The sequence below is a fragment of the Lissotriton helveticus genome, chromosome 2_1 (genome assembly GCF_964261635.1).
Source record: "Lissotriton helveticus chromosome 2_1, aLisHel1.1, whole genome shotgun sequence".
NCBI lineage: Eukaryota > Metazoa > Chordata > Amphibia > Caudata > Salamandridae > Lissotriton > Lissotriton helveticus.
In genome coordinates this window covers 1515981085-1515996448 of record NC_136059.1, presented here as the reverse complement: position 1 = coordinate 1515996448, position 15364 = coordinate 1515981085, and the positions used below count along the sequence as shown (strand labels likewise).

The 15364-nt window shown below is 43.1% G+C and overlaps 1 protein-coding gene across 2 annotated transcripts in view; it reads left to right on the top strand.

Annotated features, from left to right (window-relative positions):
• The window catches only part of LOC144818733 (uncharacterized), a 209748-nt gene that overhangs the window by 42078 nt on the left and 152306 nt on the right, over window positions 1-15364 (top strand). For both annotated transcript variants that reach the window (XM_078676424.1, XM_078676423.1), the window contains exons 2-4: window positions 12013-12139; window positions 13768-13881; window positions 14042-14152. In XM_078676424.1, the coding sequence (XP_078532550.1) occupies window positions 12013-12139; window positions 13768-13881; window positions 14042-14152 (352 nt within the window). The remainder of the gene's footprint in view (window positions 1-12012; window positions 12140-13767; window positions 13882-14041; window positions 14153-15364) is intronic.

The window sequence follows — 15364 nt, the reverse complement described above, 5'->3', positions numbered from 1 at the left end:
CTTAGTCCTAAAAATATTATTTAAGGGCAGGCAGTGGTCCCAGGGACCACCACCAGCCCTTAAAATATGAAACGAAAACGTTTCATTTTTCAAATGCATCTCGTTTTCCTTTAAGGAAAACGGGCCGCATTAAAAAAAACTGCTTTTTTGACAAGCAGTCCCAGACAAGGAGGTCTGCTGAGCCCAGCAGGTCACCATCCCTGGGAGGGCCAGCCATTCCTAATGGGGTCGCAAACTGCGAGTGCCTCATTAATGTTCATGAGGCTCGCATTTTGCGACCCCATTGGAATCGCAATCAGTGTCTCTGACACTGTTGTACATTGTAAATTGCAACTCTCAATTTGCGATTTGCAATTGACCTCAAATTGCGACTCGCAGTTTACACTGATCATACATCTGGCCCTAAACCCCGTGGGGACCAATAGATTATCTTCTGCGACAGCGGCAGTAGTATAAGATGTTTTTGAAGCATCTTGGGAGCTGGTGTCCGCACCCCCCTCTCTCAGCGATGGCAATGTTTTTATAGCTAGTAACTCTAACTATGTTTTCAATGGCCTCGAGGCGGAGAAAAATTGGGTGTAATAACAATGAAATTTTATAATAGAGCTCGGCCCAGTTCAGAGCCGTTGGCAGTGGATCATTTGGCCGGCCTTGAGTGCCTGGAGTTAACAGTGGAGAAGTGTGGCTCAATGGTTAGAGCGGCAGACCCTGATGCAGAGGTCTAGCCCGGCACCAGGGTTCAATTCCCTGCCTCGGCGGGTCTTGAGCTCAAAAATTCCACAGACCTGATAATTCTCGCCTCGGTGCCTATTCCAATCATGGAGTCCCACTCTGCAACTCTGGGCAATAGCTTGCTTAAACTCCACAACGGCCCCCACAACGCTAAGGATGCCTGGCCTCCACCTTGGGGGTGCCCAGGAGTGGACACCTCACAGGGAAAGCCAGGATGGGTTCCACAGCGGTATTCGTACAAGCGCCTTGAGACCCTTGCGGGTGAGTAGTGCGCTATGCAAGTATCAATTTACATTTACAACAAGGTTACCATGGCTTCTCTGGCTCTTTTAGCATTAACAGGTTGAGAGCTTTTGGCAATGCCCCTTTTCCTCTTGCCTGTGGGGTCCTTTACTGGGGCGGGTAAGGAAGGTATTATATGGCTTGAGGTTGGGTTGGGCAGTGTGAGCAAGTCAGTAGCAACGGGTTTGGGGGAGACATCTTGACTTGATGAAGACAATACCTCGGAATTCGCAGATAATAAAGGCCCTGTCACATCCCTCTGGACCCATTGAAATTCTCCTTTTGGTAAGAGCGATCTCCTTAGTAGACTAAAGAAGTTAAAGTTGCCTCCTCAGTGGGCAGGTGAGCTATCTTCCTCTTGCCCATCACTGAAGGTGGATCCTTATGTAGGTGTTAGAAGGTGGGCCCAGCCCAGTCTCCTCCGGGCTCCAGCGGGCAAGGACAGGCTGGGAAGTGAAGTCTCCCTCAGAGCAGAATGTACAGCACTGCAGGACTCGTGCCGTAGGTTATGGCGCACCTGCATCGGAAACAGCGTTGCATCCCCTCCTCTAGCCGATGGCAGGCGGGGAGCTGAAGTCTCCCTCAGGGCCGAATGGTTCTGGTAAATCATATATATTCTGACCACTGCAACTGAGGCAATATCATATCCATATTTTCATATATAGAACTGATGTGAAAAACAATCTGTTGAGCAATGAGCAACCCCAGGTTTCCGAATATGGTGGTTTTATTGAATAAACAGCTGGTATTCACATTCATTTCAACTTGCATGTAAGTTTTAGCATTTTGAAATGCACACATCAAAACACAAACGAAATACACACTTGCCATTAAGCGTTTTCATTTATTTTTTTCTTTTATTGAGTATATTTATAAAGCTTGATTAAAGCCCAAAGAGGTACTGGAACCCATGTGAGAATACAAAGACATTCAGGTACATATACAATGGCTAGGATGCTATTAAGATTGAGCAGGGGTGGGTTTTGAGACCTTTCTTTAATTGCACCAATGGAAGTAGTAAGTCTGAGCCGAGGCTACCTTCTGCTGCTCCGGTTGAGAATGTGAATGTAAATGTAAATGTAAATGTGTGGGACTTGTAAAGCGCACTGCTGCCCGTAAGCGTCCTGGCGCTGAAAACCGCTGGGGAACCCGTCCTGGCTTTCCCTGTGAGATGGTCCCTTCTGGGTATCTCCAAGGTGAAACCAGGCATCCCCGGCGTCTGTGGGGGGCCGTTGTAGAGATGAGGCAAGCTTAATGCCCAGAGTTGCCGAGTGTGATCCCTGGTTAGAGTAGGCACCGAGGCAAGAATTATCGAGTCCGCTGACCCTGGTCCACGACCCTGCCGCGTCGGGAATTGAACCCTGGTCCCGGGCCGTTCTCTTCTTCCGGGTCTGCCGCCTCTAACCAGTGAGCCACACCACTGTTGGCTGCGAGGAGGACGGCGGGAGCCCGAGGCGGAGTGGTGACAGATGGGGTCTGCCCTGCACTCGAGCGGTGCGGCACTCACCTGACGCCTGTATAGCCTGCGGCCCATGGGGAGAGGAACCGCACCTGCTGGGAGGGGGGACAGCCAGGGTAAGGGGTGCAGCTTGTGACTGACAGGGACTGCCTTTCTCCCAAGCGATGCTGCTGTGCTTGGCCCATGCAAGTAAGGATTGAGGCCCACGAGCAGGGCCGTCATGGTGTCCCTGGGGTCATAATAGGGTGGCTGCGGCCCACCCCTGTCTCAGTCATGAACGAGGCCCTGAGAGACACTAGGGTGGAGGGGGTCAAGGCTGCCACCAGGGGGCAATATTAACGCCACCAGGCTGCACCGCCTGGGGCATGGATGTTTAGGCCACAGGCACCTCCCCATGGCAGTGATGGGATAGCGGTGAGGCCCCTGATTGATCATGGCAACGTTGGAGGCTCCGAGGGTACCTGGCAGAGGAGGCCCCTTCTCTGCCAGGGAGAGAAGGGGCCTTCCTAATAGCCCCTTCCTAATAGTGAGTCACAAAACACTATTTTCTGAGTCGCAAATTTTTGCGACTCGCAAAATAGGAACATGATCAAAAGGATTTCTTCATGCGCAAACGGGTCTAAGACCCATTTTCGCATGCAAATATCTGTCGTACATCTGGCCCCAAGTTATCCCCCCCCCCCCGAGTCAAGGAGGCCAAACTGCACCAACTTCATTGTTTCCTGTGATTGCCAACACCCGCTCGTATCCTGCTCTTGCTACTATTCCAGCTGTGGATCTAGTGCCACATTCGCCGACACAGAGGCCCCTATGCTACTTGGGTTTTCCGAATTTCGCATTAAGGACGGAGGGTATCTGCAACACTGAGCGGAGAAACTATGAAGGGTATAAGGGGCGCACTCCCTATACGAGACTAGACTTGCCGCCAGCAGCTTGTCCTTACGTAATCATCATGGCTAACACTCCTGAGCTAAAAAGTACCCAAACAGGAACAACTGAGCAATTAAACCTTAAAGCACACTACTGGATTACCAAGCATACAGTTGTACGATCGGAAGACCTTACTAACATCCTAATGGCGAGAAGGGTGGACTGGGTGGAAAATTCGGAAAAAACAATGAAGGGGGGGACTGTGTTGTACTAAGCCTTAAGTCACCTTTCATGGCCCAAAATCTCCTAAGTTTATTACCCAAGGCCCAATCATCGGCATCTCAGATGCTTGTCTTGCCATTAGTTTTTTTTCTACAAAACAGCAACTCAACCCTCTATGGTCAAGTTGCCTAGGGACTATGCTAGTTTCTCCTACTCAAAGGTCAATCCATCCCATATGAGTTATGGAGCTAACCCCTTATCAACTGATTCTCTGTATTGGCAGATCTGGAAGCATGTGATTGCCAAAAAAACGAAGGGGTTATTCCCAATGCAGTAATTAGCAGCACCTTGGATGGGCGGGAGTCCCCCACCAAATCTACCATGGACAAAGACCTGATCTTGGTTATCACGTGGAATATTGCAGGCCTTGCCCGAAAACTGCCTGACCACGATTGGAACACAAATATAACCACCTTTGATCTGATTTGTCTACAAGAGACTTGGGAAATAGGCCCTACTAATATAGATGGCTATCGCACGATTTACACCCCTGCAATTCCGTCAAAATCATTTTGAGCGAGAGGTGGTATCTTGACATAGGTGAAAAATACCCTCAGACTGGAAATCTTATCCTCCAACAATGACTCCCCTTATTATAATTTATTATTCCTTAAGGCCCATGGGGCAATACAGCATTTTTAATAAATCATTATAATAACCTCGGGGAGAGATGTCAAATGTCGTAGACTTACTTGAAGGGAAAATTAATGTTTTATTTAATAATTGTAAGAAGTCAACCAATGTTTTATGGATCGGTGGTTTTAATGTGCATAGTTGCTGTTTTTCTTCTAACCCGATATGTGGATTAACTGACGAGGAAGGAGACGTTATCCCTCATTTTATTCATAACCTGCACAGTGACACACTTAATAGACTCTTTGTCACAAAATATTTAGAAATAACGAACCCCCTTTCTGTGACCACAGGCTAACTCCAAAAAAAGCCTTTGGATCTAGTGCCAACGGCTCCATTGTCAGTTTTCTTAATAGCATCCCTCAAATTGTCTATCTCCCAACCTCAAAATTAATTTTTCCAATTTTAGTGACCATCCAGACATATACTGTCAGCTGCTCTGGGAAGGAATTCATGTTTATCAGACAAAGTTCATAAAATCCAGTGTAACAAGGAAAAACGGGCTGATATTGAAGTGGGGAAAAATTTACGAAGAGGAAATTGTCCCCCGGGACGTAGCAATCAGATGTGGTGAAATCATGACCTGTCTTAAAATAAATTGTAATCCAAATAGGGTGGTGACCGCTTTTGAGTCAATTTCGCTTGATGTTAAAAATAATCTAACAAGAAGTGGCTCCACCTCAAATCAAATTGGCCAGAGATGTTTTGACCAACACTGCATGAAATCACTATCAAACCTATACAAAGCCCTTAAGAGGGACCCAAGAGATGTGGCCCAGGTTAAGCTTGGCCGTCAGCAGTATAAAAAAGCAAGGGGAGGCCAGATTAAATATACTGTAGGAGGAGGCCTGGGAACAATTCTATCAGGCCTCCATTACAAATAACTCCAGGGATTTTTGGAAGGTAATTAACACACCTTTTCTGAAACCCTCCTCAGATCCTAATTTAGATAGTCATGTGGATGAAGAATCCTTGGTGGTTCACTTTACAAAAATATTTGGAGGCAATGAGAGGGAAGACATCTATTCTCGAAAGACATAATTTCAAGTGCTAATCCTGTGCAAACATTTAATCTCTGAGATTAGAGAAGCTCTTGCCCAGTGCTCCAGTAATAAGGCCCTGGTCTGGACGGAACACCAATAGACTTTTTTACTGGGCATCCTGACCTTTTTGGGCCCAGGTCTGACTAATGTTTTTTAATGTGATAGCCAGCGCGGGACCGCCGGAGTCATGGCGAAAATCTATTTTGGTACCTATTTTTAACAAGCATTTGCAATGCAATACGTTTTGCATTTACACTAGTTTATGCTATTGGAATTGTAAATGACAATGCTTTTATTTATGTTTTGGTTTTAAAACATAAAAGGCATTGTCATTTACAATGCCAATGGCTTAAACTTGCGTAAACGCGAGACCTATTGCATTGCAAATGCTTGTTTTATCATCAACTAGCATATACAAAACAATATAGGAACCACAATTACTTAATCTCCCACTAGTGCAAAAACTGAATTATATAAATTATATATAAAACTTGCGCAAGCAGACAATGCAGTTCTCTCTAATGCAAAAAGCTAATTTGATGTGTGAGACCAACATATATATATATATATACACATACATATATATATATATATATATATATATATATATATATATATATATACACACATATACACATAGTATTGGTCTCAGACATCAAATTAGCTTTTAGCATTAGGGAGAAACTATTACACTGGCTGCTCATATAAGTTCCAGAGTCCATTTTTGTAAACTTTAAACTCGTTCCACTTAAACACGAATGTAAGAAGAGCATTGCTATGCACATGCAATGGCTGGTTTTACCACAGTTACATCAATTTAGGTCAAGGCGACGGTAGCTTTGTGACAACAATGTAATGCAAACCTTTGGGGGAGCCAAGCTCGCTGGTGCAGGCATTACTATGTTCTATACTAAGAACTGCATTACTGTAATCCATTTGAGTACATGTAAGAATATGCTGCGGCGGTGCGATTCCTGAGCTCAGAATACGGATAAATAATCAAGTAATTAAAATAATCTAGCAAGCAGTAGAAATTAACATAGGCTATGCTCTTTTTCGCTTGGCATTTCGTACCTAATCTTGCTACATTTCTATAATACACCTACACTGCCCACATGTGTTCTGTAAATATTATCAGACTAATTTGATAACATTACCTAATGTGTGCCATATTTTCCACATTCATGCTGGTTTCTGGGTAACTAGCCAAAACTACTGTCTAGCAGCTAAAACAATTGCTGTTAATAAAAATAATTGTGATATACGTTTTTAGCTAGTGCTTGCTGTTTCACAACCCAAAGGTGCCCATGTTATCGACCCCGAAAAAAGGTTACATACAGATACCAGTGAATATTTAAAAGTCCAAACATGTTTATAGAGGCCTATGTTACATTAGAGTAGCTTACTTAGTTTAGTTTGCTACTTTCTTATTTAAGTGCGCAGAGACCAACACAGTAGCCGATACTCTCTCTACTCTACGAATACCACCTAACCCAGCATATATCCTAACATTAAAGAAATAACGTATTTATTATAGTGGGGGGGGGGGGGGGGCAACAAACAAAAAAAATAGGGCGTGCGAACTTTACAAACTTGAAATACCAGTGATTAAGTACAGTTTCATTTTTTTGAGAATATAAATGAATTTTAAACCACACTATATTTTAGATTTTTAAGTGACCATCACATGACAGGCTCAAATCCACTAGCACAAGCTGTAATCTGTATTGTACGGATGTTTCCAAACATGAATTGCACTGACAACGTGTGGGTAACAAGCACTGCCACCGAAGTACCAGCTCCTTCCTGCAGGAGGACCTGTGCCCCATATCCGACCAGACACATCTGAGGGCACAATAACCCGCTGCTGCTGCCTCCCTGCTTCCTGTCTCTCACACACCAGCTTCCTTCATATGGGGAGGAGGTGGAAGACGGAAGGGGGAGGAACACAGAGTACAGCAGAAAAAGCCTACATCAAAACCATGTAACTGTACTTAGGGAAACGGATCTAAACACCCACCGCGGCCCTGTAGTGAACACAACCCTATCCTACGGCCCACCGGACCCAGGAAACTACACGTTTATGCGATCATCACATGCACACTGCCCTAGTATATAGCCCTGAGCTTAGCTATTCCTCAAAAACAGTCTGCTCTACAAAAACATTTCCATCTAGCGCCGAATGTGTAATCCACAGCACACTGCGGAGGGGTGGGGGAGTGGGAACACCCTTGGATGCTCCCCTCCACCGCCAGCAGCCTGCCTCTCCCTGCGAGCAGCGCCAACCCTCCCCGATCTCCTATCGCTTCCCTTTAAATTATAATCCGGAATCATGTCAGCCCTGTAACCTTCCCGAGTCACGTGCCCCCAGAACTGTATCCTATGCTAAAATCGGAAGAAAAGGCGACATTCAGACAGCAAGCAGGCATAAAAAGAGGAGCAAAGTTTCTCTTACCCACAGGCATCGGAGCACTTTGTGCACAGCCTCCCCAGTCCAGATCTCAGGCTCCCTGCACCAGTTAATCTGGGAGAAAGGAAAGGCAAACGGAGGGAGAGAGAGGGGGGTGGTGCCCATGGGGGTATAATTTCTTCTCAGATCAGCAGCGATCTCTCCCCCGATCCGCAGTGGAAAATGAACCATTGATTTATTCCTGGAATCATCTCTGTCTGTGGTGTGTAGGGGGAAAGGGTGGGGGGCTGGTAATTTGCTCCCCCCCTACCACATCCCCCGTTTCTGTTCTGTCTTTGTTCTGTAATCCCAGTAATATTGAAAACCATTCGCCCCGTCTCTAATCCCAGCCCCGCTCAACAACAACATCTATTGGCTGTAATTTACATACAGGATTAACAAAGCAGTTTCAGGGAAGGGCAAAAAAAATGAAGGGGGTGTTATTTTTTATAAACTGGCAAATGATATGCATTTAAAAATTATGCATACACATAATCTGGTTTTGAAGACCGAGAGCACGACAGGGATTCTGAAAGGCTCGTTTGGGTTTCCGTTTTTTTAATCTATATTTTTAGTTTGACTCGAATGTGCTGCTCTGGTGTCCGATTATTCGAGATTACGCAGACATGGCTCTGCGGAAGCCACAGGGGGAAGGCAGAGAGCAGCGAGCTGTGCTGCCATAGGTGGCTGCGGAAAGGGGCAGGCTGAGGACGGCCAGGCTGGCTGGATGCAGAAGGTGGTGATCTGTGCATGCGCTGCCTGCAGCTCAGCAGCCGCCCTGATCCAGGCACTGGGACCACTGGAGCTGCACAGAAAGCATCTCATAATCTCAAACGAAGACCATGGCCCCTAGGACGGCGAACACTAGAAATGAACTCAGAGCACCTCGTATTATCGGGGGCAGCGCCCCAGAAATGCAGACCACTGGAAATGCACTCACAGCAGCCCATTTCTGTCACAGGAGATGTTGCGTAAATGGCTAAAACTACCGACCTCGAAATACGGGGAAGCAGGTTCGAACCTCGGGTTGGTCTTGTAACCCTGTGACGAAAAAATAAACTGGTTCTATTGTAAAGTGCTCTAATATCCTTGAGTAAGGTTCGCACCAGACGAATGTACACAAAAGAGGCAAAAGGCGACAGCACACTGAACTATTGTAGAGCACTGGAGGCGAACTCAACGCACCTCATACTATCAGAGGTAGAACCTGACACTGCCTCTGATGTACCGACTCATGTCATTGGAGATAAACTCACAACAGTTCCTAATAGCAGAGGCAGAATCTAACATCATCTCCGGAACTGCACAACACTGTAAAATGTACTCAAAGCATATCTTAATATCCAGGGCACAAGTCCTAAACAAGTCAGGTCCCGGGCCAGCCAGCCAATCACAGCACGGCCCGGGAATGACGTCACGGGGGTGTCCCGGGCCGGCAGCCAATGGCAGCGCGGCCCGGGACAAAGGGGCGGGGCTTAAAAAAAGCACCAGAAATGCCCCCGAATCGCGTTTTCGAGAGAAAGCGCGATTGACAGCCTCTGCCTCCCAATGGCTAGCCTCCATTTATGGAGCTAGCCAATGATAGGCAGAGGCGGGTCATCACCCCACATAGAAATCAAGAGGTTTTGCTAGCGCATGCGTACTTCGTACGCATGGCTAAGGCAAAACCTAAAAAGGGCGATAAATCAGAGCCAAAAGATTATAGGCCCATCTCTCTTCTGGACAGCACCGCGAAACTTATGGGCAGAGTTCTATTGAATAAATTAGGCCACCACTAACAAAGTTATGATTCCATCCCAATATGGTTTTAAGAAGGGCAAAGGCACACAGGAGCAGTGCCTCAATCTGAATTTGCTGAATGCTAAATATACTCAAGCGAAATAAGGCAAGTTCTGCTTGGCCTTTATGGACCTATCTGCAGCCTTTGAATGTATTGCTAATCACCATCTATGGGGGATTATGAAGGAGATGGGTGTTGACGTAGCAATCCTCTCCTTCATCAGACAGCTATACACTTGGGCTGTGGCTTGTGTCCGTTATGGGAAGCAGGGTGAGTGTACTGGATGGTTTTCTATTAAAAGGGGGGTTCGCCAGGGGTGAATTCTCTCCCCTTTTCTTTTTTCATTATACACCAATGGAGTGGAGGCTTCCCTGTTAGAATTAACCCTGGATGTTCCATCAGTGAATAAGGTCTGCATACCCATATTGCTTTATGCTGATGACGTGATCCTAATTTCATGTACAGGAATGGCACTCCAGAAGCTTTTAGATACATATGTAAATGTTATAAAACAATTAGATATACAAACTAATGAGGCAAAATCTTTTATTTTATTGACCAGTTAGTTATAAGGCAAAGAAAGTTCCAACCTTATATATTGCAGGGCGGAAAGTGGCTCCGATGGATATGATTTCGTATTTGGGGGTGACATTTGGCAGAATTACAACATGTTCCCATATGGTGACTAATAGAGGGCTAATGCTGGAAAAAAGTATTAATGGCCTATATTCCTTTATCAAAAAGCTGGGGTCAAAACAACTAGATACATTCAAAAAAGTATATTTGGCTAAGTCCATCATAGTAGCTACTTATGGTGCTGGTGTATTTGAGAATCTGCAAAAAAACAGCAACAAAGAGGTGTGCACTGTCGTCTTATGTTGAAATATAGCTGGTGTATGGGGACATACCAATTCGGCAGCTATCCAATCGACAGAAGATTCTTTTTGGGAAAAAAACGGCGGGTCTTCCTATCAGCTGCTCAAATTTTAATTGCCATCTTGAGCTGAATGTTCCCTATATATCAGATTAGATATCTCTGGCACCAATTCTCTTATGGCATTCCATATGGAGAAGGGAATCGGTTAACCTCCCCCAACAGTTTATTGTGGATTGCCTCGCTCTGGAACATGTACAGAGGATCCCTTGGATCATGTACGTTAAATATAGCCTAATTGCTTTTGGACTAGAAACCATCTTTGAAATGCCAAGCAATCGCACGAGTATCTCAAAAAAGCAATTAAAATCTACTTTTCAAAATATATGGTTGAAAAAAGGCTAAAAAATAATAGTGCCAAACTTATGGCGCAAGCCTTTTTAGAAGGTCCGACGCTCAGTGATGGGCAACCCACATATGTGCTGACAAATTCACGCCACAGATCAATTTTAATTAGGTTTCGGTTAAACCTTATCCCTTGTATGCTGGGTTTTCCATCAGGTACTTTTTCCATACAAGGCTTATCGTGCTGTCCATGTGATGGCATTTCACTCCAAACTGATATGCGTATCTTTTTCTACTGTAAGTTCTAATTGGAACATCAGAAAATGTTCTTACTCCCAATTATGTGCAAATATAAATTTAGACAATGTCGCCCGGGAATGTTCTTTTTACGAATGTTGTCTGACCACCTCGTTTGTTACTGTGTTGTGTCCTTTTTATGCCTTTCTATAAAGACCAGGATATTGTACATCTGATTGAAATGAATTACAAGCTTCTGTTAATGGTTTTTTATGATTGCTTTTAACTGTATATACTATATTTTACCATGGGATAGTAACTATGTATATATGTACTTTTATGATCCGTATAAAAACAGATCAAATAAAGTGATTTCTGAGTCTGATAGAAGTGGTATGTGTTTTATTCTTTGTGCCTATGAATATCTTTGGAGACCTTGTTAAATTATTTATTTTTTAAATTTGAGTTAATAAGTTTGTTAATTGATCTTTTAAATTATATTAGAATGATTTAAAATATGGTCTAGATAAATAGTTGCTATGCCTTAGCCTTCCCTATAAAGGATTCTGACTGCGAAGCAGTGAGTGATCACAGACTTATTCATATTTGGCGTCCTTTTTTGCTTCACATTCTTCTAATTAATCCTAATGTTTTTAGTTTATGAGACTGTTCTTGCAAGCAAGGATTACATCCTTAGCGCAGTGATGTGGCCTTGAGTGGCCCATTCAAAGATTCTTTTGAGAGCTGCCAAATTGCAGGAAGTAGAAATGTTTTATTTTCCAATGTTCAACTTAAAGTCTTTATGTTCACAGAAACTAGGAACATGGCACCTGTGCCTTTTTTTTTCTTTTCTGAATGTATTAACCATGAAAGAGTAGCATCATCCTTATCAAGGCATCTGTGAAGTGCTAAATAACTTTGTGTCCAAAGTACAACCTGTAGTATACAAATAGGTACTCCAGCGTGATATTTTACTTTAAACCGAAACATGTTACTGAGTATGTGGCTTCATTTATTCACTTACAGGTGGCAATTACATTCCGGGATGTTGCTGCCTATTTCACTGAGGGAGAGTGGAAGCGATTACAAGAGAATCAGAAGGAATTTTACAAGAAAGTGATGAAGGAAATTCACCAAACCTTAATATTTCTGGGTAGTGCAATGTTTTACTTAATTCTAAAAAAATAATTTTGTACCACTGCTGTTACTAGGACGTAGGGCCTCAGTTAGAGTTTGGTGATTATGAGCCATCTGCCAAAAAACGGGTTGTCACTTCCACCCGATTTAGAGTGCCTGGGGCCATCTGCACTCTACATAGGGTGAATTGGACATCTGCTGCCTTTTGGCAGACATTCAACAACTGAAAAACTCTAAATAAGGTCCTGAACCATGTTTTATTCTAATTCATACCTTTCTTTCCATAAACAAGGGAAATCTCTGCAAATTGAATGTGTTTCAAATGTAGATAATTAATTAATAAGGAGAAAAAAACTATACTCATTATGTTTGTTGTGAGCTTTTTGTGTTTTTGAATCAATACACTCTGGTGTTGGTTAATGTATTTTCACGATGTATATATTTTTAGGAATCTTTTTGCTTATTGCATGTATATGGTTATAATTACCAGTGTTGTGGTGCAGTTGGTCTAATTTGAGCATTACCATGTTGCCAGTATGAGACCCTAGTAGCATATCAAGTGCTAAAAGAGAAACACTTTTGTGGAAGGCTCTATCTGAGTTTATTACGTATATCTTCACGAGACTTGTTTTGTCTTGTGCAGCATATTTTAGAAATGTATATGTTGACCATTCTTCAGCAAGAGGTCTGCCCCTGATTGTTAGACCATAGAACAATTCTACAGTTTAAGGTGAGATCCCGGGAACCTTTTAATTAAAAAAAATATATTAGTGTTTTACCTAACAAATTCAAAGTAAAAGTGGTTACTGTGCATTCCAATGTTGCATTGAAAAATTACTCATTGCTTGATAGGATATGGGCTCCGAGGGCTTCAATACTGTGTGGAACCATGGTAGTCATCTCCCTTCTCTTTTCTGCCTGTTGGATTATAATCTTTGAACACGGTGTAGTGCTTCATGAAGTATTTTGTTGTTATTGTTCCAGAGCTAGGCATTTTTCACTATTTAGGAGACTCGAGAAGGTGGCTGATGGGTGTCTCCCTTAGTAAAGGAGTGGAAAACAAAACCTGTTTACAGTGCTCTTAGGGCAGAATATTGAATAATCTGCTTTTATATCCGGTGTTTTTGATAATCTCCGCCTATGAAAGCCATACACAGACAGACCGTTATCAGTCTTATTTCTGCATTATTGTCAGTTAGAGTTAAAAGTATTGAAATTGCATGATAGTTATTGAGTAAGCAATCTGTATGTAGCTGACTCTTAAGACTGTGAACGTGCTCATCACCTTCTACTCTGTATTGTGGTTAGTCTACAGGGTCTAGTGCACCTGGACTAGAAAATGTGCTCTGTTGTATGGTGGACATTGTAATCTGTTCTATTTGCAGCTCAGAACATTAGTTTTAGTGTTCATTGACCTTGAAATGGATCCTTTTCCTGTCATTTCATGAATACCAGCACTGACTCAGTTTAGATTCACAAACTCCTAGCACCCTGTCCGCTAAAGAATCGTTGCTAATACATTACCTATATGTTTATTTTACCTCTGCTTAATTCAAGCAAATAAGTATATATATTTAGAACGTTTAGTTTTGATATTTAGATTTTTTAATATATATAAAATACATATATCTCTTTTCATAACAGGATATAAAATTGCAAATCCTGACACTTTAGTTCGGATTGCGAAAGGGGAAGAGCCACACATATGGGAAGCCAGTGAATCAGGGAGAAGAATATGCAATAACGAGCCCTCCTCCTGTAAGTACAACTGTCTAGAATGCCCGGTAAAGCGTACAAACATGACCTAGTGCCCTAATACAGTGCGTCATAGTATGTTATCCACCCACTACTTCCGACATGTTCCCATCACATGAAAAGCACTAATGGTATGTCTAATCTTAATATAATCTCTGCATAGTTTATCATCGTGCTGTTGGCCCTGACATTTTTCTACGCATCAAAGAAGAGCTCCATTGCAGTGCAAGGTCTTCTGATGAAGAATTGGAAATCTCTAGCAGACCAAGTAAAGGTGAGATGGAGACTGCAAAGAGTTGTTTAAATGAATAGCATTTGTCAGTGTAAAAAAATAATGTTTCTTTACATAGCATGTACAATAATGGCAGACTGTGCTTCTATACATGTCAGGCCTTACACTTGACGATCACTGAAGAGAACAGTCCCAATGATCAACATACCTTTTCCACTGCATGAAATAGCTTAAGTTCAGTTCAAGATCATAGTTAAAGTGAAAGGACCATGCAGAGGGTGAAAGAATATGCCTACAAGTAATGGTGAGACATTATATAAAAAAAAGACAGGTAATTATGGAGCCTTGATAGAAACTTGCACACATGGTTACCACAGAGGTGTGTAACTAACATCCAATCTAGAGTTTAATTATGTAACTAGTCAAATGTTCAAAAAAAATATTCAAATAGAAAACTTTGAATTTGAAAACAGTTAATTGAAAAGTTACTTTTGTTTGTTCATTTGTGCTTTGTATGTACTTATTATGCTCTGACCACATTTCCCATGACTCAACCAATAACCTTGAAAATCAGAGGGGAAGCCTTATGCGCCTAAAACCTCCCTTTAAAGGAACTCTTCTCTAAAAGATCTATTTAACTTTTTATTTTTCATTGGTGATTAAGACAGCAGAGTTAAGTTGACACTATTTGGGATGTTCTTTTTTGACATTTAGATTTTATGAAGAGCAAATTTAAATGGATGGTTGTGAAGCTGCATATCTGATAACGTATCATAACCCAAATTAGTGTGGCCTAATAGGTGGGTAAAAGAGTTGTTAACGGAATGACATCTGATATATCCATACTAATATTATAAAGAGAGAGCCCAAACCTTTGAGGCGGGTAATCTCAGTAACCACAGCACCAATCACAGCACCCAATACAGCGTTGGAAAGGGCAGTTGCAGCAGAAGGACATAGGCTATGCAGACGGCCACCATATACATTTAAAAGGTAAAAGAACCGTGCCAGCAAAGTAGTCCCTTATGGGCGTGTCTGCGTTCTGCTGTGGGCGTGTGCTGGGGGCGTGACAAACGCTGGGGGCGTGTGGTACGTTCCGCCCTTCATGGCATGTGAGTCGTAATTGCGCAGCATTAAGGGGCACGCTGGGGGCGTGACACGCTGGGGCCGTGACAAACGCTGTGGGCATGTGTCCGCGCTGTGGGCATGTGTCCGCCCTTCATACCATGTGAAGCGCCAATTACGCCGCATCAA